Here is a 26,381-nt window from a genome sequence, read left to right on the forward strand (position 1 = left end):
TTTTTTTTTTTTTTTTTTTTTTTTTTTTTTAAGAAATTGTAATATAATGCAATTCTCTTATTATTGGACACCAAAAAATTACCCTTGAATTGACCTGAAATTTTCAATTTTAACCCGACTCAACGTTTATGGTTTATGTTGGCTAGTCTAGGTTAGTCGGGTTTTCGGGTCGTATAAATACTTTTACTTTAAACGAAAATTTAGTCGGGTTCGCGACCATTTTGCTTTTGATTTTTATAAAAGGTCTCGTGCTAATGAGACGGAGTCCTTACATCCATGGTCATCATTCCTCCTCTGAGCAAAGTATAAGAGCCACACCTGATGATTCATATTAGTCTCATCTTAAATAGTCATCTATCTGTCTAACACTATTTTAAACGACCCATCTTCTCTAAAACATGTTACTAGTTCAATAGAGTTCTACCACAGACCTTTATTGTGACTACGACTTAAATGCAACTACTCTATGCATGTGTCATGATCTTTACTTGCGATGTCGTTATTAGTCGTACAGGGTGCCTTGTTTTTACTTGAAATATAAAAATAGCACACGACTTGAGTATTTTAAAAAATAATCAGTAAGTGACTTTACTATTGGGGCCCGTGAATGCAAACATATATATTAGGGATCTATCATTTAAAACCATCATAGAGGTCGTCTCTAGTCCAGACAAATTGGATATGTAGTACTTCTCTACACACAGGCTACACGTGCGAGTGTGAACCCACTAGTTGGTTTGTACACACCATAGGCCCATCATAGTTGGGTTAATTGGCTGTAGTCGGACGTCCGGAGGTACAACAAACCCTCGAATATCATGCAAGGCATGATGATCATGATCATCTTCATAGTGTACGCGTTCGTACTCATCATTATCAAAGAGAAAGTAACTCGATGGTCTCTATTTAACAATTTTACTCAAAATTATTGAATTCTAAGCACCAAAAAAATTTATTATTTGAAAAAAAAATTATTATTTATTTTAATGGACTAGCACTATTATTTTATGATTTATATAAAAATAAACTAATAAATTATTGAAGTGTTATTTTAATAATTAAGAAATTAGAGAAATAAGTAAATTGTTTAGAACTCATTCATGGCATACACCTCAGCAGACACCTCAGCAGCTACGTGGAAGCAGATAAAATCACATACTGTGTGGATGCTGACAAGGATCTACCATAATTTCATCCGGTGTTTGGTCCCAAGCCACGTGGGCAATGTGTTTCTTACCTCTAGACTTCTTTATTATTAATAACTTAAATAATTATTTAAATTTGGTAATTAATTCTTGATATTTACCTAAATAAGAAAGCTACATAAAATTTAATTAAAAATATATTTTCTTGATTTCTTAAGAATGCGAAAATTAGCATTTAAACTTTTTCGTAAAACATAACTTTGTCTTAAAACGCTATCATGGACTTACGTGTTCGAGAACATCCTTTAAAGGACACATCATCGGTTGGGAAGGAGAACAAAATACTCTTTATAGGGGTGTAGAAACCTCCCCTAGCAAACGCGTTTTAAAATTTTTTTAGGAGAAACTCGAAAGAAAAAACCTAAATAGGACAATATCTGATAGTGGTGGGTTTGAGCTATTACAAATGGGTATCAGAGAGACACCGGGAGATGTGTCAATGAGGAGGCTAAGCCTCGAAGGGAGGTTAACACAAGGCAGTGTGCCAGTAAGGACGCTGGGTCCCAAAGGGGGGTGGATTGTAAGATCATACATCGGTTAAGGAGGAGAACGAAACATTCTTTATAAGGGTGTGGAAACTTTTCTCTAACAAACGCGTTTTAAAAATCTTGAGGGAAAACTCGAAAGGGAAAACCCAAAGAGGACAATATCTGATAGTGATGGGCTTAGGCTGTCACAAATACCAGGCGATATGCCAACGAGGAGGCTAAGCCCCGAAGGAAGGTTGACACGAGGCTGTGTGTCAGTAAGGACGTTGGGTCCCAAAGGGGGTGGATTGTAAGATCCTACATCGGTTGAGGAGGAGAACGAAACATTCTTTATAAGGGTGTGGAAATCTTTCCGTGATAGACACGTTTTAAAAATTTTGACGGGAAGCACGAAATGGAGAGCCCAAAAATGATAATATCTGTTGTTGTGTGGATTGAATTTTTCGAGTAGAACAAATATATAAAAATTTATAATGATTTATGACGTCATATTTATAGATGGACCTTATAAATCCCCACTCTTCTTCTTCCCTTCTTCCCTTCTTCCCCTACATCATTCTTTCCTCTAGTTTTGGCTTTGGAAATGGTAAGCCCTCTTATAACTCTCTCATTACTTGAACTTTTTGCGATTCGATTCGGTTCGGATTTTGTTGTATTTTGTGTAGGCGGCTCGGGCTGAGGAGGGGGGGCTTAAGTATTTGGAGTTCATTCTAAAAGCGGCATTTCGAGCAGCAATGTGTTTACTCAAGTTTTACGACTATGCAAAGGACTGGTCCGGTCCGCTGAAGTTCGGCGTCGAAGCCATGGAAGGCACTGTGAAGTCCGTTGTTGGTCCTTTGTACAATAAGTTACACGGCCCTTCGAATGAGGTTCTTAAGTTCATTGATCGCAAGGTTCGTTTTTTTTTTCTTCTTTTGATCCTATAATCAGTTAAATTTGTTGTGCTCTTGGGTTGGTTTAAATTCCATGGGCATGAGTCGGGTTGGATTGCGTCGAGAGAATTTTTGGATTAATCTAACACTTTGCCTTCGTTGTATGGGTAACTCAACCCAACTAAAAAAATTTAGTTAAAAAAAAATCATTTTTAAAAAAACTTTTATTAATCCCTAATTCACCATTTAACACACAACAAATACAAATTAAATCCAATCTAATCCTCTATTTTCAGGTTGGATGGTCCTTTGTTAATATATATATATATATATATATATATATTAACACTCTTATTTATCTGTAATTCATAATTATTCGATACAATCTTGGATAAAAATATATTAAAAATTCATAAAACAGAGATAAATTAAATCCAACCCAATCCAACACTCTATGAAATGTCAGGTTGAAAAAATTATTTTTAATTTTTATTTATTTATCAACAATTCATAATTATTCGATACAATCTTAGATAAAATATATTAAAAGTTCACAAAACAAACACAAATTAATCTATAATCATAAAAAAAAATTATTCATCAACAACAAGCTAGTAACATTTTAACATAGTTCAACATTGTCATAGAACTAAACACAATTAGATAGCTACACTTAAATGATCAGTTTATTAGTCTACAAACAAAGAAAATACCAGGATAGATGTTAAAATAAAAAACAATAAAAATAATTAATTTAAAAAAATTATATCTAAATCCAGACCGAATCTATTCAAGTTCAGACAAATTAATTCAACCCAACCCTTATAATTTGGATTGGGTCGGTTCGGGTCATCGGATTGTCAGGTTCAATGTATACCCCTAAATTCAACTACCATTTGTTGGATGATGAAAGTCCAACGTGACTAATTTAGAAAATGATCATGGGTTTATAATCAAAGAGTACTCTCTCCATTGGTACGAGGCCTTCTGAGGAATCCCAAAGCAAAGCCATGAGAGCTTATACTCAGAGTGGACAATATCATACCATTGTGAAGAGTCGTGTTCGTCTAACATGACATCAGAGTCATGCCCTAAACTTAGTTGTGCCAATAGATTGGTAAATCCTCAAATGTCGAACAAAGGACTCCAAAAGAAAAGGAGTCAACCCTCCTTGAAGGCATAGCAAAAAATGACTAAGACTCCAAAGGAGTCAAACCTTGATTAAGGGGAGGTGTACTTTGTTCGAGGGGAGGTGTTGGATGATGAAAGTCCCACGTCGGCTAATTTAGAGAATGATCATGGGTTTATAATCAAAGAATACTCTCTCCATTGGTACGAGGTCTTTTGGGGAAGCCCAAAGCAAAACCATGAGAGCTTATACTCAAAGTGGACAATATCATACCATTTTGGAGAGTCATGTTTGTCTAACAACATTAGAAACTTATTTTATTTGATCATAAACGTGTAGGTGGACGAGTCAGTGACAACGATCGACCGCCTTCTTCCTCCAACGGTCAAGCAGGTCTCATCTCAAGCCATCTCTGCTGCACTACAAACGCCTAAAGTGGCTCGAAACGTAGCCTCTGAGATCCAACGTAGTGGCCTTAAAGACACCGTCACTGGTATTGTGAAATCAGTGTATCCCAAGGCGGAACAGTCTGCAGCTTCAGCATGGCACGCACTGAACCAGTTGCCTGTCTTCCCCACTGTTGCACAGGCCATCGTGCCAACAGCAGCGCTCTGCACTGAGAAATACAACGACACCGTGCGAGCCTCCGCCGAGAAGGGTAACAAGGTCGCTTCACTCCTTCCATTGGTCCCTACTGAGGGGATCGCCAAAGTGTTTGGCAAGATCAAAATTTAGATGAGTTAAGAGGCTTGGGTTTGTTCTAAGTTTCTTGTATGTGTTGGTGTGGTAGTTTTAGCTATGGCATTACATCATTGAAGGGTTTTTAATAAAAGTTGGGAATTACATGGTTATTATATTATATGGGAAAACTAAGTTCAAATCTTACTTGGGGAAAATGTTTGCTAAAACCATCGCACCTAAATGGTGGTGAAAGTTCTCTTATTTATAATCATTTACAGAATAGAGAAATATGGTAAATTATAAATAATATAGAGAGAATAATAAATGAATACAATATATTTCCCTTTAATAAGAGGGCAAATATGGTAAGTCGTGATGTAACAAGCTGAGCGTGGGATTTGAACGAACGTGAAGCTTGGATCTGAAAAATTCAAAGAGAGGTCGAGAAATACTTTATGTGAAGATGTAGCAACTTGGAGAAACAAGATTAGAGCTAAAAAAAAATAGCACTTTTGTTGTCATATAAGAGTAAGGGCTGCTGTGAAACAGGGATTTGGAGGTCATGCAAAAGATGCGTAACCCAAAGAAGTTCAGCAGCAGTCGTGGCAAGAGCACGATACTCAAATTCACAGCTGGAGCGTGAGACAGTAGGTTTCTTTTTGGCACTCCAAGAAACGAAATTGTTACCAAGATAAATAGAATAGCAGGATGTAGAATGACGAATGTCGGGACAACCAGCCCAATCAACATCCGAATAAGCGACTAGCGTACTGGGAACAGTGGATGGACGAAAAGTAAGACCAAAGTGGAGTGTTCCTTTGACATAGCGAAGAATACGTTTGACAGCAAAAAAGTGATCTGCAGTAGGGGCATGCAAGAATTCACTGACATAATAGGCAATTGTCAATAGCATAGGCAATTTTAAAACTTATCCAGATATTGCCTATGCATTTCTTTATGGGTTTCCCCTTATGATTTAAAAACGCTTTTTGCTAGAGAGAGATTTCCACACCTTTATAAGGAAGTTCCCCTCTCCAACCAATGTGGGATCTAAGAATGGATTGTGAGGTCCCACCTTGGTTGGAGAGGGGAATGAAACATACTTTACAAGGGTGTGAAAATCTCTCCCTAACAGACACGTTTGAAAACAGTGAGACTGATAGTGATACGTAACGAGCCAAAGCGGACAATATCGGTTAGCGGTGGGCTTGGGTTGTTACAAATGATATTAGAGCCAGACAACGAGTTGTGTGCCAGCGAGGACACTGGCCACCATGGGGAGTGGATTATGAGGCTAAGGGCGATACGTAATGAGCAAAAGTGGACAATATCTACTAGCGGTGGGTTTAGACTCTTACAGAAGATTTGGACTTTATTATCGCTAAGTATTGCTCTTGTCAACTTCAAGTTAACAAAGTATTCAATTTTCAAAAGGTCACCCAACATAAAATTGCTCCAACGGAAGCATGCTTAACGAGTTTCTATGATTGAGCCACCGAAAAAGAAGAAGCAACTTGGTGAGTTAAGAGCCTTGGGTTTGTTCTTGGTTTCTTAGATAAGAAAGAATACATTATGAATGCATGGCATTATATCGTTGACGGGTTTTTAATGAAATTTGTGAATTACATGGCTTAGAGATGTAACAGCATAAGTCTACCGGTAACAAATATTGTTCTCTTTGAACTTTTTGTTATAAACTTCCCCTCAAGATTTTAAAACGCGTCTATTATAGAGAGATTTCCAGATTCTTATATGGAAGTTTCCCTCTCCGATCGATGTGGGATCTCATAACGAATTGTGAGATCCCACATCAGTTGGAGAGGGGAATGAAGCATACCTTAAGAGGGTGTGGAAGTCTCTCCCTAACAGACGTGTTTTAAAACCGTGCGATACGTAACGGGCCAAAGCGGACAATATCAGTTAGCGATGGGCTTGAGCTGTTATAAATAGTATTAGAGTCAGACACCGAGTGGTGTGCCATCGAGGACGCTGGGCACCAAGGGGGTGGATTGTGATATCTCACATCGATTGGAGAGGAGAACAAAACACTCCTTATAAGGGTGTGGAAACCTCTCCCTAGTAGACGCGTTTTAAAACCGTAAAGGTAAGGGTGATACGTAACGGATCAAAGCGAATAATATCTGCTAGCAGTGAATTTGGGTTGTTACGGGAGATTTGGACCTTATTATCGCTTAGTTTTGCTCTTGTCGACTTAAAGTTAACAAAGTCTTCAATTTTCTTCGTCACGTTTTTTAATTGAATTGAGATTATGGATGGTACTATATAATTGAGTTGATAGAAGCTTTGGTTCGTATCTTACTAAGGCATGTTTCATAACGATCTATGCCAAAGATTAAGTTCGGATTCTGGATTCACCACCTTGTGGTCCAACATTCACGATATAGTCATGTTACTTGTTACTCGGTTTTAAGAATGAAGACTATCATCCCTTACGGCTCCTAATTTTCTAAACCTAAATTAAAGACGTCACTACATGCATGCTTTAAACACATATGCGAAATCTCATAATAGATACTTTTAAAATAAAGGCATAGACTTACATATAATAAAAGTAACATAGTTTTTTAACTTAAAATAAATTGGAAAAAACACCTTTCAACTACTAATTAAATTAAATACTACTGTCATATCATGATTTTTCCTGACTTCTATGGCCTTTCCAGCGTTCACCGTTATCCGTGCATGGGAGCTTGACCTTTACCTGAAAAATATAAGGGTAGCACGTGACTTGAATATTTTATGAAATACTCAATAAGTCACTCCATTGTTGGGATTATCAATGTAATCACATGGGACTCTTTCATTAACGTCATTCCTTTTCTCATTTCATCCATTACATATTCCATACATGATCACATAGTCTGGCATGGCTCTGATACCATGTTAGGAATCACGACTCTCCACAATGGATATTGTCCACTTTGAGCATAAGCTCTCATGACTTTGCTTTGGACTTCCCCAAAAGCCCTCTTACAATGGAGATAATATTCATCACTTATAAACCCATGATCATTTCCTAAATTAGTCAATGTGGGACTCACTCCCAATAATCCTCAACACCAGGTACGTGTCGTCACATCATCATATAATATAATCTCATCCCTTGGTCCCTACTGAAAGGATCGGCAAAGTGTTCACCAAGAACAAGACTTAGATGAGTTAAGAGCCTTGGGTTTGTTTTTGATTTCTGTACTCGGCATCGTGTGTAAGAACTAATAAAGGATATTTCAACGTATTTTGTCTCCACTCACGGAATGAATTTTATGTTGGGTTATTGAAAAATTTTGGAGTTCTTATGATCCAATTATAAAAATGGTAGGTACCCTCTATTTTATTGATAGTAATTTTCAATTTTTAAACATTTATTAGCTGATCTATCTTTAGGATCTCGATATTGGTTCATCCTTGAACTACATCTTAATACGTGATGTACTGCTCTTATACTGTTTGTAACGACCCATGTCAAGGAATTAGCACCTGATGGCCCCAACATTTCCTGCGACATGGTCATGTTACTCACCCGCTTCCACTTTGGTTCGTCCTTGAACTTCATCTTACTAGGAGAGGTATCTCTGGTACCATTTGTAAAGACTCGTGCCAAGGATTTGGATATGGATTCGACACCTGATGACCCCGACGTTCCCCTGCATTACCTTGCTCACCAACTTCTACCTTGGTTCGTCACTAAACTCCATTTTACTAAATATTGTACCGTTTTGATGTTATTTGTAATGACATATCCCGAGAATTTGAATCAAGATTTAGAATCCGAATTCAGCACATATTCAAAATATTTGGCCAATGATTTGCGACGATAGCGAAATAGTGATGCAGCGGGAGTCTTACAGTCATGGATCATTTGTGAATCGTTAGGTGAAGAATAGCGGATCTAATGCGAATCCTTATCGCCCTCCATTGTCATCTTCCTTTCGAGTTCTTCAACTCCATTACAATGCATTTCCATCTCCAACAGAATCACTAGTACCTCCATTGAAACACCTCAAATGGGTAACCCTTCAACAATCACCAGTACCTCCATTGAAACACCTCAAATCGGTCCTCCATTGAACTCGACTGGTGGCCGCCTCAATCGGTTCTCGAACTCGCTCGCCTTGCTGTTGATTCTGGTGGAGACCCTGGGGCTATCCATCGCACCCTTGATCCAGCTATAATCCCTGTGAGTTTCATTTCTTTACTTGAACTTGTTTATAGCAAATTTATGAAAACTTCACTGGATAGTGGCGAAGGGCTAAGCTGATCATTTCTAAGATTAGTCATTTTGTATACTTCGACTGATGTGTATGTGAATGTTGGAATGTGTAATGGTAATCTATGAATGGACAAGTTCTAAGTTTAAATCATTGTAATAATCTATGTGGCTGTTGTACATTGTGAATTAAATTAATACTCAAGCTCAAGTTGACTTATCTTTGGAGTATATGGGTCAGCAAATGGTTTAATTGTTATCTGAACCGCATAAACCTTTTGATGAAATCAAAATGCAACATGATATCCAAATCATAAGTCTTGGGCTTAAATCGTAATTAGTTTGTGTATTAGATCTCATGAATCAAATTGTACTTGAGTGCAAGTTTGATTGAGAATAAATGTGTAACAGCCCACCGCTAGTAGATATTGTCTTATTTGGGCTTTCCCTCAAGGTTTTTAAAACGCATAGGTCAGGGAAAGGTTTCCACACCGTTATAAATAATACTTTGTTCCCCTCTCCCACCGATGTGGTGCTAGGGAGAGGTTTCCACACCCTTATGAAGAATATTTCGTTCCCCTCTCCAACTGATGTGGGATCTCACAATCCACCACCTTTGGGGCCCAACTTCTTCACTGACACTTGTTCCTCTCTCCAATCGATGTGAGATCTCACAATCTACCTCCCTTCAGGACCTAGGGTCCTCCCTGGCACACCGCCTACTGTTCACCCTCTTCGGGGCTCAGCATCCTTGCTGGCACATTGCCTGGTGTTTGGCTCTGATACCTTTTGTAACAAACCAAGCCCACCACTAGTAGATATGGTCTTCTTTGGACTTTCCCTTCTGGGCTTCCCCTCAAGGTTTTTTAAAACGCATTTGATAGGGGGAGGGATCTCACAATCCACCCCCTTTTAGGGCCCAGCGTCCTTGCTGACACTCGTTTCTTCAATTGATGTGAGATCTCACAATCCACCCCTTTTAGGGCCCAGCGTCTTTGCTGACACTCGTTTCTCTCTCCAATTGATGTGAGATCTCACAATCCACCTCCCTGTGTAATTTTTGTAGAGTAGGAAAGTTCAGGTGCTCATATCTTGCGTGCCACCTCCAAGATACTTCTTCGGTCCTGGCCGAGAGGCTGACTGGTTGCTCTATCTCCAACAACAGGATGTAAAGGCGGTTTGTCGTGCGCCGAACTTGTGTGAGCAGCCGTCGTCCTTGTGTGCCACCTCCAAGATACTTCTTTAGTTTTGGCCGAGAGGCTAACCGGTTGCTCTATCTTCAACTCCAGGATGCAAAGACGGTTTGTCGTGCACTAAACTTGCGTGAGCAGCCGTCGTCATTGCATGCCACCTCCAAGATACTTCTTCGGTCCTGGCCGAGAGGTTGACTGGTTGCTCTATCTCCAACTCCAAGATGTAAAGATGGTTTGTCGTGCGCCGAACTTGCTTGAGCAGCCGTCATCGATCATCGCAGATTTTAAGTAGCCCGCGCTCGATGGAAATGAAGTAGCCAGCCTCATCGAGTTGACTTAGGCTCACGAGGTTAGCCTTAAGCCTCGCCTTGTGTAATTTTTGTAGAGGAGGAAAGTTCAGGTGCCCATACCTTGCATGCCACCTCCAAGATACTTCTTCGGTCCTGGCCGAAAGGCTGACCGATTGCTCTATCTCCAACTCCAGGATGTAAAGATGATTTGTCGTGCATCGAACTTGCGTGAGCAGCCATCGTCAATCATTGCAGATTTTGAGTAGCCCGCGCTCGATGAAAATGAAGCAGCCAGCCTCATCGAGTTGACCCAGGCTCACATGGTTAGTCTTGAGCCTCGCCTTGTGTAATTTTTGAAGAGCAGTAGGAAAGTTCAGGTGCCCATACCTTGCGTGCCACCTCCAAGATACTTTTTCGGTCCTGGTTGAGAGGCTGACCAGTTGCTCTATCTCCAACTCCAGGATGTAAAGACGGTTTGTCACATAAGGTTAGCCTTGAGCCTCAGGATGAAGTAGACGCCGGTCAGCTTGCAGTTCTCACCTCCCTTGCCGACGAACAAGATGGTGTCGCGCCCTTCGATCCACCGTCGCCGAATTTCACCGTGTCGCGAATCATCTATAGCCCCAGTCATATGATTTGTTGCCCCTGTGTCGAGGACCCATCGTCGGTGCTCATGCTGCTCGTCCCTCTCACCGATCTGAGTGAACACTCGCTCCTCCTTCAGTTGAATTGACTCCCCAGCTGGTGCCTTTCTGATGTGCCCAGCTGGAGCTCTTCCTCGAGTTCGACGCTCACTAGAGGAACAGTTACGTCGTCGTCGATTACCTCCACCTCCGTGGATTTGGAATCAAAATTGGGGACGATAAGATCAGATGCACTCACCATGAAAAGAGCCAGCTCTTCCTCCTCGAACCGAGCCACATGGGCCTTCTCTTTGTTCCTGAGCTTGCTCTAGAAATTCTTGCTCCGACTCACTCCATGATGTAAAGACAGTTTGTCTCACAAGGTTATCCTTGAGCCTTGACATGAAATAGACGTCGGTCAGCTTGCGGTGCTCGCCTCCGGGGACGATAAGATCGGATGCACTCACCATGAAAAGAGCCGGCTCTTCCTTCTTGGACTGAGCCACATGGGCCTTCTCTTTGTTCCTGAGCTTGCTCCAGAAATTCTTGCTCCGACTCACTCCAAGATGTAAATACGGTTTGTCTCACAAGGTTAGCCTTGAGCCTCGGGATGAAGTAGACGCCGGTCAGCTTGCGGTGCTCGCCTCCCCTGCCGACGAACAGGATGGTGTCATGCCCTTCGATCCGCCGTCGCTAAATTTTGGCGTCCCACGAATCATCTATAGCCCCGGTCATATGGTTTATTGTCCCTGTGTCGAGGACCCGTCGTCGGTGCTCATGCTGCTCGCCCCTCTCGCCGATCTAAGCGAACACCAGCTCCTCCTTCAGTTGAATTGGCTCCCCAGCTGGAGCTCTTCCTCGAGTTCGACGCTCACCAGAGGAGCAGTTACGTCGTCGTCGATTACCTCCACCTCCGTGGATTTGGAATCAAAATTGGGGACGATAAGACCAATGCACTCACCATGAAAAGAGTCAGCTCTTCCTACTTGGACCGAGCCACATGAGCCTTCTCTTTGTTCCTGACTCACTCCAAGGAAATTGGGGATGATAAGACCGATGCACTCACCATGAAAAGAGTCGGCTCTTCCTCCTCGGACCGAGCCACATGGACATTCTCTTTGTTCTTGGCTCACTCTAGGATGTAAAGACGGTTTATCTCACAAGGTTAGTCTTGAGCCTCGAGATGAAGTCGAGACCGGTCAGCTTGCGGTGCTCGCCTCCCTTGCTGACGAACATGATGGGTGTTGCGCCCTTCGATCCTCCGTTGTCGAATTTTGGCGTCCCGCACCTCCGTGTATTTGGAATCGAAATTGGGGATGATAAGACCGATGCACTCACCATGAAAAGAGCCGGCTCTTCCTCCTCGGACCGAGCCACATGGGCCTTCTCTTTGTTCCTGACTCACTCCAAGATGTAAAGACGGTTTGTCTCACAAGGTTAGCCTTGAGCATTGAGATGAAGTAGAGGGTCGGTCAGCTTGCAATGCTCACCTCCCTTGCTGACGAACAAGATGGTGTCGCGCCCTTCGATCCGCCGTCGCTGAATTTTGGCGTCCCGCGAATCATCTATAGCCTCGATCGTTGCCCCTGTGTCGAGGACCCATCGTCGGTGCTCATGCTGCTCGCCCCTCTCGTCGATCTAAGCGAACACTCGCTCTCGCTCCTCCTTTCGACGCTCTAACCACTTGAGCTATTCAACTTGACTTTTGATAAAGTCGGCTCCTCTGCAATGATATACCACTGGTGGATTAAACTTGGTCTGATACCATTTGTTGACTTCTGGCAATTGAGAGGAAAACGTCGACGGAGTAAAAAACGGCCGAAGGAAAATTTCTTCGAAGAAGAAAATAACAGAAAACAAAGGGAGAGAGAATATTTTAGTTAAAGTTAGTTTACATATTTGAATAACTAACCTATCCTAAGATTACTACTGGCACAAATCTTGTGACAAAGTTGATCCTTGCGAGCAAAAAAAAAAAAAAAGTTATTCCATTAAACGGAAAACATTAATTCAGATATTCAAAAACAAAAAAACAACTAAGTCTAAGGAAATGTTATTTAACGGGAAAACCATAGCTTTTATCTAACATCCCTTATTTACTTAGGTATCACTTGTCCACCAATTTTCGGTTTGGTTCATCCTTGAATTACATCTTAATAAGCGATGTACTGCTCTTATACAATTTGTAACGACCAATGCCAAGGATTTGGATAAGGATTCGGTATCTGATGGCCCACATCCTCCTACGACATGGTCATGTTGGTCATTGGCTTTCACCTTGTTTCGTCCTTGAACTCCATCTTACTAGGAGAGGTATCTCTGATACCATTTTGTAAAGATTCATGCTGAGGATTTGGATAAGGTTTCGGCATCTGATGACCTCGACATACCCTGTGATATGGCTATGTTGCTCACCAGCTTCTGCCTTGTTTCGTCACTAAACTCCATTTTACTAAAAATTGTACCACTTTAATGCTATTGTAACGCCAAGGATTTGATTTAAGATCTAGAATTCGAATTCAGCATCAAATGATTCTGACATTTTTCTGCATCCCTTGCATGGCCACATTACTACATCATTTATTTGAGAGTGAAGACTATCTTCACAAAACTAATAGAGGAAAATTTTCAAGAGGTCACCCAACATAGAATTGCTCCAACTAAATCACTCTTAACGAGTTTCTATAATTCAACCATTAAAAAAAAATGGTGCACATTTCAATTCTTTTAAGCGTTTTATAATCATCCTATCTTTAAAATCGCTCTCATAATCTCGATTCATTCATATACTTCTATAATTTAATTAATTAATTACCAAACGTGTCTAGCTAATTTAGCAACCCTATGACTCATTTGAAATTCAGCTTTTAGTGTTGTTTTGACCGATCAATTTGACGAGGAAATCGTGGGAGGAAAAGAGCTGATCGTTGAAAAAAGAAAAAATAGGAGGAAAAACACAAGAGAGAGACAGACTTATTTGGTGAATACCTAATGATTTGTTTCTCATTCATTTGACGTATTTAAATAACAAATATAACGGAAAGAACTGGTTGAGTCACCCAGTGGACGTGGATATTCCACTCACTTTAATTATGCACTCACTCTAATTATGTGGCTTTAACAAGAAATAGGGATCACTTTCACTGGTAAATAGAGATTTATCTAACAATCTCCTCCTACAACCCTATTGTATATATACCTTATTGTTTGAACTCCGATCTTTGAGCGAAGTTCTTCAAATTTCACCTGCGCCAGAGATTTAGTAAAAATGTCTCCAAGCTGTTCCTCTATTCGGATGAAATCAATCTTGATGAGCCCCCGATCTGTACGCTCCCGGATATAGTAGAATTTGATTTCTATATGCTTGCTCTTGTCGTGCAAAACTGGATTTTTGATCAGGAAGATCGTAGCTTTGTTGTTCACGTAAAGCATTGGTAGATCGCCTTCTTTTCTGATGAGTTCTTCCATCAGTAGCGCAAGCCAGACCCCTATGTTGCTGCCATTGAAGCGGCAATGTACTCTGTTTCGCAAGAAGATAAAGCAACTACCTTTTGCTTAGTTGATTGCTAGCAGATCGTGCCGCCTGAGAGGAAGTAAATCATCTTGCTAGTGGTCTTACGATCATCAACGTCACCGGCCATGTCACTATCACTATAGCCGACCCGCTCAAACTTCTCCTTTCCAGTATCTCACACCCCAGCCTTTAGTTTCGGCTACATAGCGCAGGATGCGCTTGACAACCACTGAATGCTCCTCCCTAGGTGCTCCATAAACTTACTCACTTATCCAACGGAATAAGCAAGGTTAGGGCGTGTGTTTACCAGATAGCGCAGACTCCCGACAATGCTGTGGTAATTGGTGGAGTCGACTGCCGTCGTAGTGCCGGCCTTCCTCAGTTGGAGTCGGGCCTCCATTAGCGTCCTTGTAGGGTTACTGTTTGCTAGACCAGTTGTGTCCAGCAGCTTCTTTGCGTAAGCACCTTGACAGATGGTGATTCCATTCGATGTGGATATTCCACTCCCTCTAATTCTATGACTTTAACAAGAAAATAGAGATCACTTTCGGGAGTTGGATGGGGTCGGATTCCACCCTTAAATTTAATTTTCATTAGAAAATTGGATAATATTCAAAATATTTGGCCAATAATTTGCGAGGATAGCGTAGAGTGGAAGGGGAACAATTATTTGCAGTGTTGCAGCAGGAGTCTTACAATCAATCATGGAGAATTTTTTTAATCGGTAGATGAAGAACAGCGGATCTGATGCGAATCCTTGTCGCCCTCCATCGTCATCTTCCTCTCGAGTTCTTCAACTCCATTACAATGCATTTCCAGTACCTCCATTGAAACAGCTCAAATGGGTAACCCTTCAATCTCTCTCAGATTCACCATGTTCCTCTCCCTCTCTCTCTCAATCACTCCCTTCGCTCTCTCTCACAATTATACCAAACCATCGCCAATCCCCAAAGCCGCCCCCTCCGATTTGCTCAATCTTCTCGGTTCCAAATCTCAAGCTTCGACTGTGAACCCTAGCGTAGCGAAGGAGATAAGATCCTGTTTCAAATTCCTTGTTCCCTTCCATCCAACTCCATCCATCGCGAAATGCTCCAGTAGACGGAGCTTGAGATCGAGCAGATTCGATGATCGGAGCCGGAGAGAGGAGGATGAGCTCGTCTGGTGGCCGCCTCAATCGGTTCTCGAACTCGCGCGCCTTGCTGTTGATTCTGGTGGAGACCCTGGGGCTATCCATCGCACCCTTGATCCAGCTATAATCCCTGTGAGTTTCATTTCTTTACTTGAACTTGTTTATAGCAAATTTATGAAAACTTCACTGGATAGTGGCGAAGGACTAAGCTGATCATTTCTAAGATTAGTACCATTTTGTATACTTCGACTAATGTGTATGTGAATGTTGGAATGTGTAATGGTAATCTATGAATGGACAAGTTCTAAGTTTAAATCATTGTAATAATCTATGTGGTTGTTGTACATTGTGAATTAAATTAATACTCAAGCTCAAGTTGACTTATCTTTGGAGTATATGGGTCAGCAAATGGTTTAATTGTTATCTGAACCGCATAACCCTTTTGATGAAATCAAAATGAAACATGATATCCAAATCATAAGTCTTGGGCTTAAATCGTAATTAGTTTGTGTATTAGATCTCATGAATCAAATTGTACTTGAGTTCAACTTTGATTGAGAATAAATGTGTAACAGCCTACCTACCAAGCCCACCGCTAGTAGATATTGTCTTATTTGGACTTTCCCTCAAGGTTTTTAAAATGCAGATGTTAGGGAAAGGTTTCCACACCCTTATGAAGAATACTTCGTTCCCCTCTCCAACTGATGTGGGATCTCACAATCCACCCCCTTTGGGGCCCAACTTCCTCACTGACACTTGTTCCTCTCTCCAATCGATGTGAGATCTCACAATCTACCTCCCTTCAAGGCCTAGCGTCCTCCCTGGCACACCGCCCAGTGTTTACCCCCTTCGGGGCTCAGCATCCTCACTGGCACATTGTCTGGAGTTTGGCTTTGATACCATTTGTAATAGTCCAAGCCCACCACTCGTAGATATGGTCTTCTTTCGACTTTCCCTTCCGGGCTTCCCCTCAAGGTTTTTTAAAACGCATTTGATAGGGGGAGGGATCTCACAATCCACCCCCCTTTTAGGGCCTAGCATCCTTGTTGACACTCGTTTCTCTCTCCAATTGATGTGAGATCTCACAATCCACCTCCCTTCGGGGCCCAGCATCTTCCCTAGCACACCGCCCGGTGTCCACCCCCTTCGGGGCTCAGTGTCCTCGCTGGCACATTGTCCAGTGTCTGGCTCTTATACCATTTGTAACAGCCCAAGCCCACCGCTAGCATATATGGTCTTCTTTTGGCTTTCCCTCAAGGTTTTTAAAATGCGTATGCTAGGGAGAGGTTTCCACACTCTTATAAAGAATACTTTGTTCCACTCTCCAACCGATGTGGGATCTCACAAAATAGACTCTCTTTCTATAGTTTAAGCTCTTAACTCAACTATGAATTCAGGATGGGTTTCTATCATTGTTCTATATTAAGTGAACATTGATGTCCTGTATTATGTGGTGATGATAAGAAGGCAATCACAAAATCTGAATAGTTCAATTAGGATTGAGAATCTAGTTTATTAACTTCTACATGCTTTAGTAATGCAACAGATACCCAACGTTCATGGATCAAAAAAACACAAATGCGAACTCACAAGAACACCATATGGGAGACGCTTCATAAGCGAGGTCTGTTTTTACACTCTGAAAAACTACTGTTTATGATATCTGTGACATTTGATTTGGACATATAAATGGTGTATGATATTCAAATTGCAGGAACTAAATTCATATTTAAAGTTCCTGTTCGAGCTCATTGCTGCTCGATCCGCTGCTCTGGGATTAAACATTACATTGAACCGTTTCGATTTATTTCACGGTCATCTTTTTCTTGCCTTCGACAATAACAGGCTTGGTATTCTGTGAGTTCTTTCTTCTTTTTCTATTTTCCCCCTCAAAACTGTTATTTGATCTTTGGAGTGAGATGTGAAGTGTTGCATTTGGCAGGTTTCATGCTAAGGAATTCCCAGCTTATGATGAGAAGGCTTTTCCATACAACATGGGCTATTGTCAAATTGGTATAACCAAGATAAACTGTATGGTGTGCATTATATGTTTTTTCACCTCAATTCCATGGAAGTGAAATGCTTTCGCATTAATGGAAATATAGAGTAGTACTAGACCATAATCCTTGAGCTAAAACCAAATTTCTTGTGCTAATTGTTCTAAGAAGCCCGAAAAAGCATGCTTCGTATTGAATTTCGGTCTGACTCATCTTCTCGAGTATGTGCTTCTCACACAAATGCAACTCTGTTTTCATTCTGGCACATATAGAGAATGGCATGATTCCTCTTAGGACACCTTTGCCAAACCTTCCCTGTGGGTCGTTAATAGAATTTGTAGAAACCCTGACTTCTCGTTTTCTCACAGCTCTTTATTTATCATGCTAGCGAAAAAAGTGAATGTGCGATGGGCTTCTCCATGAGAAAAGGGATTCCTTAGTTAATAGGATGTGTCCTTTAACTTGGAAGATTGGAAAACCTTGAGCGTCTTTCGGACTTTAGTTAGCATCGAGCCGAGAGAATAGGAAAGAAAAGAGTTTTCATATTGCAACACAGCATTGGATAAGGGAAGTCTTCGTTCATTCAACAACATTACTGACCGGTCTAAACTCTTCGGGAGCAGAGAATAGAGTAGGTTGCTGGTAGGAAAAGCAAATTAACGACATTACTGACCGGTCTAGGCTCTTCGGGAGCAGAGAATAGAGTAGGTTGCTGGTAGGAAAAGCAAATTAGTAAGTAAGATCGAAAGGTATGAAAGCCGGCAACCATAAACAAATATTGTTGCTTTTTTTTCTTTTCTTTTCCTTCCTGTTTCTTCTGCAAGAAAGGAAAATAATGATGTTTCTAATGCTTTGATCTGCGTTTTCCCACTTCAAAATCATTGTTTGCTAATTCTAGAATTTTTGAATGTAGGATCTAATGTACCCTATGATGCTTCAATGAACATGAGAAATATCCTCTGGCTGGCACCAATTCCCAGCAAGTCTACTAAGGACTGGGAGGCACAAGGTAATCTTTCTTAGATTGGTTTAGTGTTCCAAGGAACTGACTTCAAACCTATTATCTATGAAATTAATTGAACTGCCTGTAAAGTTACATATATCTAAGAGATGAGAAATGTAACCGTCAAAGTCCACTGCTAGCATATATTGTCTACTTTGGCCCGTTACGTATCGCCGTCAGCCTCACGATTTTAAAACACGTCTATTAGGGAGAGGTTTCTACACCCTTATAAGGAATACTTCGTTCTCCCTCCAACTGATGTGGGATCTCACAATTCACTCCCTTGGGTGTCCAGCATTCTCGCTGGCACACCATCCGATGTCTGGTGTCACAACCCAACAATGGTTGTGCCCCTAAGTATGTCATCGAGGACGATGACTAGTTTAAGTGGGGGAGAACGTTGCGACAATAGAAGCGGCAACCATCAAGTGAGCGCTCATCCGACCACGCGAGGGCCTAGACAAGTGCCATGATGCGACCGAGGAGATTGGTGGATCATCTAACACACCACACGAAGTGGGCATTGAAGACAAGTTGAGTCATAAGCAAGACAGAGACGTCGGATAGACAAGAGGAACAAAGATAGGCTTGTTGAAGGGTCGGGTAGGGTCTCGGGCCTTTACCTCTAAAGTCGGGGTTCCGGAAGGAATTTGGGCATACGGTTCGGGAGTTAAGTCCATCCATATGAAATGTGAATGCTTGCTAAGTTTGGTGTCAATCGGACATCGGACGGACAATGCACGACACCGAGACGTGCCAAGACGAGCGTCACAGTGTGGGTACCATACGTGTGTCACAATGTGGGCGAGCGTGCCAAGACGAGTGTCTCAGACGACTTCCTTTGAAATGGGTTTTTCAAGGACAGTATCAGACGGCACAAGTGTGCCGATATTGGTCCCCAGCCCGCGTGTTGGAGGTTGTTACATACACCTGCTATCCGGCACGGTATCCGTAAATGACACGGAATGGGTACGGGAGGGTCAATGCCTCGATAGAACTCGAATGAATGGATGTTCGAGAAGTCCTGATGAGATGAGCGACACGCGGGCTCGTTCTCGATGGTCGAACAAGTGTGATGGCCGACGACACCCCGAGACTCGGGATGGCGTCGAGACATATGAACCATGTCGATGGGGACCGAGATGACAAGATGAGATGCGACATTGCATTGAGAGACCTTGACCTGAGCATAGGCAAGGTCGAGTCAAATGACTTGGCCTAGTGTAGAGGCAAGTCGATTGAACACACACGTGCAGGCAGCGTGTGTGGTTGAACAAACTTGGATTCCGCACAAGTGATGTTCGATTGGCGAAGACAAACCTCACCTAAGGTTCGACAAAGCCACAAAGCCAGGGCGAAAAATAAAATATATAAGGGGCTTAATTCCCCTTAAGGCTTGTCGTGAGCGTGTCAAGATCATGACGCCGCACGGTAAAAAATGTAGGATCGTGACATTTGGCTCTGATACCATTTGTAACAGCCGAACCCCACTGCTAGCAAATATTGTCCACTTTGACCCGTTACATATCATCGTCAGCCTCACGATATTAAAACGCATCTATAGAGAGAGGTTTTCACACCTTTATAAAGAATATTTCTTTCTTCAACCGATTGAGATCTCACAAGATTTTGCATATCAAACTTAAATTTGTTTTAGTTCTCTCTTTCCCTAACTTCTAGAAATCTTATTTATTTTTCATCTGTTCATTTTTAGTTTCCTTAGGCAAAGATTTGTTTCAATAGCCCTAATTTTTGCTGGTAGGAGCTCGTTCCTGGGTTAAATGGGCTCCTCTTAGGCTGTTCTTTTCATATTCTCTTGCATTCTTTCATTTATTCTCAATGAAAACTTGACTTTTTACTTGAAAAAAGAAAATCATAAGTTGAAAATTTGTAAAAATGTGGATGATGATAGGTGTTCTTGTGGTGCTGGATGCTCGTCCAGATGGAATCATATACAGAGATATCATACCTGACTATGTCCATATAGCAAGAACTATCTATGAAGGTTCGTTTCTTGATCTGAGATTATTAAAAAGTTTTTACCATTAATATATGAAAGTAAATTGTTTATCTGCCCTTATAAATTCTCTCTGAACTTTTAATTTTTCTAAAGGTTTAAGGGTACTAACGTTATTTTCTGAAACTTCACGGGTATTTTATACACTTCTAAAGAAACTCTTTCGGAAATTTAAGGGTATTTTTTAGACGATTTTGATCTAGAATTGATGGTAAGGGTATTTATGAACTTTTATTTATCTTTTAGTTTAAAGGTATTTTTGTCAATGATATTGTTAAAACATTTAAGGGTCGTTTAGGGGTATTTTTTTTTATTAAGTTGACTAAAACTACCCTCGAAAATTTACGGAGATGTTCAAAAACCCTTTAAAGTTTAGTAACTAAATAGACTCAAAACCGAAGTTTGATGGCATATGTGGAAGCTAAACAATTGATCCTTTCCAGATGATCTTGGGGATGCTGTGGTTGATGTCAACTACTTGGACACAGGCAATGCTGTGCCAAATTATCAAATATTCATATGCTAATATCAACCTTTCATGGCGTGAACAATTCTACCATTATAGAAGTGTCATTTTGAATTATGTCCCTTTTTTCTTCATTTTCCTTCATACATAGCCTCCCTATTTTACACCCGGGCCATTACCGCACGGTGACATGGGGTAGAGAAAGAAAGAAGAGAATCGGGTTTTCTCTCGCTTTTGACATAGAATTAGAAGTAGTCCACACGATCGACTTAAACTAAGCGATCAAGTGTGCATTAGATAATTGCATGTTGTGTCTGAGTAGTGAAGGTTAGGAATGTTAGCAATTCAGTTCAATTTCGTTTGTCGGTCAAATTTGGTATAGAAACCAAGGTGTCTAAAATCAAGACGATTAATCTCGATTGCCCGATCAAATTGATCGAAAGCAATTACATTGTTCATGAAATTATGAATTACTAAATTTTAAAATTTTAAAATAAAATAGAAACAAACTTGAAAAGTTGTAGGAATTTTAAATTTAATTTTTTAAAAATGTTCTTTATGTTATTTAATTAACAACCGTTTGATATATATATTGAAATTAAGCTATAAGCAATACTTCTATTTTATGAATTTATTCGTTTTATTATCTGAAAAGGAAAAAAAAATGGTAATCTTGCAAGATTATTATTTTTATGCTGTTTTTTTCACTTGAATATGGTATACCTCTCACGCTCACCTCTATTTTTGGTATAGCAATCAAGACACGTAAGTAAAGGTACAATGTGTCAACTAACGAAGTCGTATCACTTACAAAATGAACTAAGAGACATCAATCATACAATGTATTTCAATGAAGATGTGAAGAAAATATTGTTGAAATTATCAAAAGATATTTCAATTTACGCCACATTAAAAATGACGAAACTTCATTGTTATAAATTTTGGGTGGATTATAATTTAGACTTATTGTATTTTATTAATATATTTTAAGACTTTTTATTTACTTGAAAGTTACATTTACATAGTGGAGCATACACAGTGACTAATTATAGTCACAAAGTATAGTTAATTATGGTAAACTCTTGAAATGTCTCATGTAAGGTCAAGAGTGTCAAGAGTTTCATTTTGATGTTATATAAAGTCATGTATGTTGTATTTGTAAGTAGACTTGGAAAATATAGTAAAAGAAGCATTTTTGCTTCCTTTGGTCAATGACTAAGTTTGTTTGCAATTCTATGTAGTTTAGGTTGCATGTAGAATCATTCAAACTTGACATGATCTGATATGAACCAAAATACATCAATCTTACAATATACTTCAATGAAGATGTGAAGAAAAGGTTATCAAAATTATCAAAAGATGTTTCAATTCATGCTACATTGAAGAAGAATAAAGTTTGATTGTTGTAAATTTTGGATGGGTTACAATTTAGAGTTATTGTATTTCATTATTGTATTTTAAGACTTTTAATTTACTTTAGGTTACAATTACATAATGGTTAATTATGGCCATTAAGTATGAATGTTACAACTCTTGAAATGGGGTTACAATTTAGAGTTATTGTATTTCATTATTGTATTTTAAGATTTTTAATTTACTTTGGTTACAATTACATAATGGTTAATTATGGTCATTAAGTATGAATGTTACCACTCTTCAAATGTGTTTAGTAGTTTCATTTTGAGGCTATATAAAGCCATGTATGTTGTATTTGTAAGGCAGACTTGGAAAATATAGTAAAAGAAGCATTTGTGCTTTCTTTAGCCAATGGCTAAGTTTATTTGCAACTCTTGTAGTTTAGGTTGCATGTAGAATCATTCAAGCTCGACATGATCAATCTTGCTTGTGGAGTGATTCGAATCTCAATCAAGTGTTCTTGTCTCGAGATATTTGATCAACAAGAATCATTGAAGCTAGACATGATCGATCTTGCTTCTGGAGTGATTCGAATCTCAATGATACCAAATGATAAGATAAGGAATCAATACAAGGAGAATAAGATTCGGATTACCTTGTTGATCGAATATCTCAAGACAAGAACATTGTTTGAGATTCGAATCACTCCACAAGCAAGATCGATCATGTCTAGCTTCAATGATTCTTGTTGATCAAATATCTCAAGACAAGAACACTTGACTGAGATTCGAATCACTCCACAAGCAAGATTGATCATGTCGAGCTTGAATGATTCTACATGCAACCTAAACTACAAGAGTTGCAAATAAACTTAGCCATTGGCTAAAGAAAGCACAAATGCTTCTTTTACTATATTTTCTAAGTCTCCCTTACAAATACAACATACATGGATTTATATAGCCTCAAAATGAAACTATTTAAGGCATTCCAAAAGTTGTAACATTCATACCTAATGGCCATAATTAGCCATTATGTAAATGTAACCAAAGTAAATAAAATGTCTTAAAATACAATAACTCTAAATTACTCTAACCTATAACCCACCCAAAATTTGTAACAATCAAACTTCATTCTTCTTCAATGTAGCATGAATTGAAACATCTTTTGATAATTTTGACAACCTTTTTTTCACATCTTCATTGAAGTATATTGTATGATTGATGTCTTTTGGTTCATATCATACACCTTAAGGTGTGATTGATGATAATTACTTTTGTGATAAGGGTTACACGTTTTGTATATCGGGTTGCTACTTTGACGAGCAACGATTTTGAGTTGATAGAATACAAGCCGTGTGTTTTGGTAATTAGCCGTTAAGATCATTTTATTTGATTCGGCGTATAAAGGTTTGCCTATTTGAGCCCACGGATTATTTTAATACTCATATTATTTTTAAAATAATTTTCAGGAAAGTTGCAATGTCGTGACATGGGAGTGATGAATGGGGTGAAGAGGCCAGTCAATGAGACTATTGTCGTACAAATCTAGATCACTCTCATTTTCTAAGTTGCTATTTGAAAAGAAAAAAATAACTAATGTGAGTAAAAAATACTCAGTAAGTAGTCTACTTGTAGTCTCTGAATCGTGTTCGTGTCTTAGCTAGGTTTCTTGGTTCTAGATTTGGTGACCTTGGGGTTCGTCCATGTAATACTTGAAATTTTTTTGGAGAATCATGTTTGTTTATTTTGAGTTATCTATACCTATGTCGAGATCGTGCGTACCCATGTGGCCCCTCACCCCACTAAATGTGGGTTTACGGAGTATTAGTCGTAATAGAAGATCCTTATTCATTTTCACACACAATACGTGACCTGAATCATGTATGTACCCATATGGTTCAATACCTCATTCCGGTTGAGCTTATAGAGCACAAGTTCAAGGGAGCCCATGTCCATTTCAACCTCAATACGTAGCATGAATCATGATTTGGAGATACCTAACCCTACCAAGGACAATCTAAGTCATGTCAACAAGACAAAGTCGTGGTAATCGAGGTAGCGCAACTCACTAATCGAGTGAGGAATAGATTATCATGGAATATTGGGACGATAGGGATGTAGTCTTGGCTCGACTCTAGGTATAGTAAGTTAATCTTGATTTTTTACGTGGTGTGGACTTAACTAGGTTTTCTTAAAGGGCAACTTAATGGTTTCTTGCTTTAGTCGTGCTTGAGAAATTTCAAGTGGTTAACCGTGTTTGGGTCCTCAATTTTGTACTTTCTACACTCCGAAATTTCCTAAATATCTTGACTAGGTCTTAGAATGAATCCTACTAAAGCAGGGAGGGGTGTTTACGGAAATAAGGTACTTAAGAAATTTTATAAGACACGATATTCGTACCTTCGAAGGGTGATCTGAGAACTCGACTGTAGCAGAATAGTGAGTATCGTCTCTAGAGACCATATTTCGACTGATGAACTATCCAAGTGTCGTATGCGACATTTATGCCAAAGAGCGATGCATTTCTATGGTGGTAGTATTTCTATCCAAGGGAGACCCAATAATATTGCTACAATTTAATGAAATTCATAAACCTACAACAAAACAAACGATCAATGAAGGCTTATGAGGAGTTTACAAGACTCGAGAAGTTTGCCTCAAAACTAGTAGACATAGAGACCATGAGGGTATCTGGCAGTTGTAGACCAGCTATGATGATTGGAAATGCATATCAAGCAGATTTCAAGCACTAGCGACAATAGAATCTGCCTCGAAGTCTTACTAGATGATCTCGAGCTCGTATCAGTTAAAGATCTCACAATATTTGAGAGAGTCACGCTTGGGGACATTGTTTGACAATGCATATCAAGCAGATTTCAGGCACTAGCGACAATAGAATCTGCCTCGAGGTCTTACTAGATGATCTTGAGCTCGTATCGGTTAAAGATCTCACAATATTTGAGAGAGCCACGCTTGGGGACATTGTTTGACAACCTCTGGGGTGTCGCTTTCGATGTGGGGAACAAGGCCACATTGTTAGTCACTATCTATAGAGGTGCTAAAGATGGTAGGTAGTTGTAACGGTCCAAGTACACCGCCAGTAGATATTGTTTTCTTTGGGCTTTCCCTTTTGGACTTTCCCTCAAGGCTTTAAAATGCATCTGCTAGGAAAAAGTTTCTACACCGTTACAGAGGGTGTTTCGACCTCCTCCCCAACCAATGTGGGATTGTAGGGTGTCACAATCCACCTCCCTTCAGAGCCCAGCGTCCTCGCTGGCACTCGTTCCTTTCTCCAATCGATGTGGGACCCCCGCCAAATCCATCCTCCTTCGGGGCCAACGTCCTTACTGGCACATCGCCTCGTGTCTACCCCTTTCGGGGAACAGGCTCTCCAATCGATGTGGGACCCCTCCAAATCCATCCCCTTCGGGGCCTAGCGTCCATACTAGCACATCGTCTCGTGTCTACCCCCATTCGGGGAATAGCATCTTCAATCGATGTGGGACCCCCGCCAAATCCAACTCCCTTCGAGCCCCAACATCCTTACTGGCACATCGCCTTGTGTCTACTCCCCTTTGGGGAACAGCCTCCTCGCTGGCACATAGTCCAGTGTCTACCCCTTTTAGGGGAACAGCCTCCTCGCTAGCACATAGTCCGATGTCTGGCCATTTGTAACGGCTCAAGTCCATCGTTAGTAGATATTATTCTCTTTGGGGAGCTCATATATTATCTTCTTTGGACTTTCTCTTTTGGATTTTCCCTCAAAACTTTAAAACGCGTTTGTTAGGGAACAATTTCCACACCGTTATAAAGAGTGTTTCATTCTCCTCCCCAACCAATGTCGGATTGTAGAATGTCACGTAGTAACCTTCAAGCTTCATCTTGAACTCAGGTGGGTAATAGTCCAAGTCCAACGACATCGATTGGAGAAAGGAACGAGTCAAGTTTCAACCTTCTCTCTTGAAAAGCTTAATTCTTTATCTAATTTTTTTCATAAACCCACTAAATAGTGTCAGAGTATTATCAACCACTTCTAATATTTACCTTCAAAAAGAATAAAATTGAAAATAACAACAAGGACTAAACTGAAATAATTTAAAAAAAAAAAAAAAACCTTCATACATATATAGTCTCTTAGTTATTATTTATTTGACAAAAAAGCTGGCAGGAAAAAAAACATTTCACCTAAAA

The 26,381-nt window shown here is 40.1% G+C and overlaps 2 protein-coding genes across 3 annotated transcripts; both read left to right on the forward strand.

Moving 5' to 3' along the window:
* The first annotated feature begins 2,244 nt into the window (after positions 1 to 2,244).
* LOC111462082 (REF/SRPP-like protein At3g05500) lies at positions 2,245 to 4,546 on the forward strand. Its single transcript, XM_023105767.1, has 3 exons — positions 2,245 to 2,279; positions 2,359 to 2,586; positions 4,034 to 4,546. Exons 1-3 carry the CDS (start codon positions 2,277 to 2,279, stop codon positions 4,427 to 4,429), a joined length of 627 nt encoding a protein of 208 aa, XP_022961535.1. The 5' UTR covers positions 2,245 to 2,276; the 3' UTR covers positions 4,430 to 4,546.
* A 3,707-nt stretch (positions 4,547 to 8,253) lies between these two features.
* LOC111462023 lies at positions 8,254 to 21,281 on the forward strand. 2 transcript variants are annotated; one of them, XM_023105674.1, is made up of 8 exons: positions 8,254 to 8,357; positions 15,034 to 15,484; positions 16,899 to 16,976; positions 17,067 to 17,209; positions 17,295 to 17,365; positions 18,263 to 18,358; positions 20,265 to 20,357; positions 20,813 to 21,281. In XM_023105674.1, exons 2-8 carry the CDS (start codon positions 15,065 to 15,067, stop codon positions 20,893 to 20,895), a joined length of 984 nt encoding a protein of 327 aa, XP_022961442.1. In that variant the 5' UTR covers positions 8,254 to 8,357; positions 15,034 to 15,064; the 3' UTR covers positions 20,896 to 21,281. The 2 variants fall into 2 exon arrangements, with proteins under 2 accessions (XP_022961442.1, XP_022961440.1); XM_023105672.1 differs by lacking the exon at positions 8,254 to 8,357 and having other exon boundaries at positions 14,873 to 15,484.
* The last annotated feature ends 5,100 nt before the right edge of the window (positions 21,282 to 26,381 follow it).

Source organism: Cucurbita moschata, unplaced genomic scaffold (genome assembly GCF_002738365.1).
Source record: "Cucurbita moschata cultivar Rifu unplaced genomic scaffold, Cmos_1.0 Cmo_Scf00026, whole genome shotgun sequence".
Taxonomy (NCBI): Eukaryota; Viridiplantae; Streptophyta; class Magnoliopsida; order Cucurbitales; family Cucurbitaceae; genus Cucurbita; species Cucurbita moschata.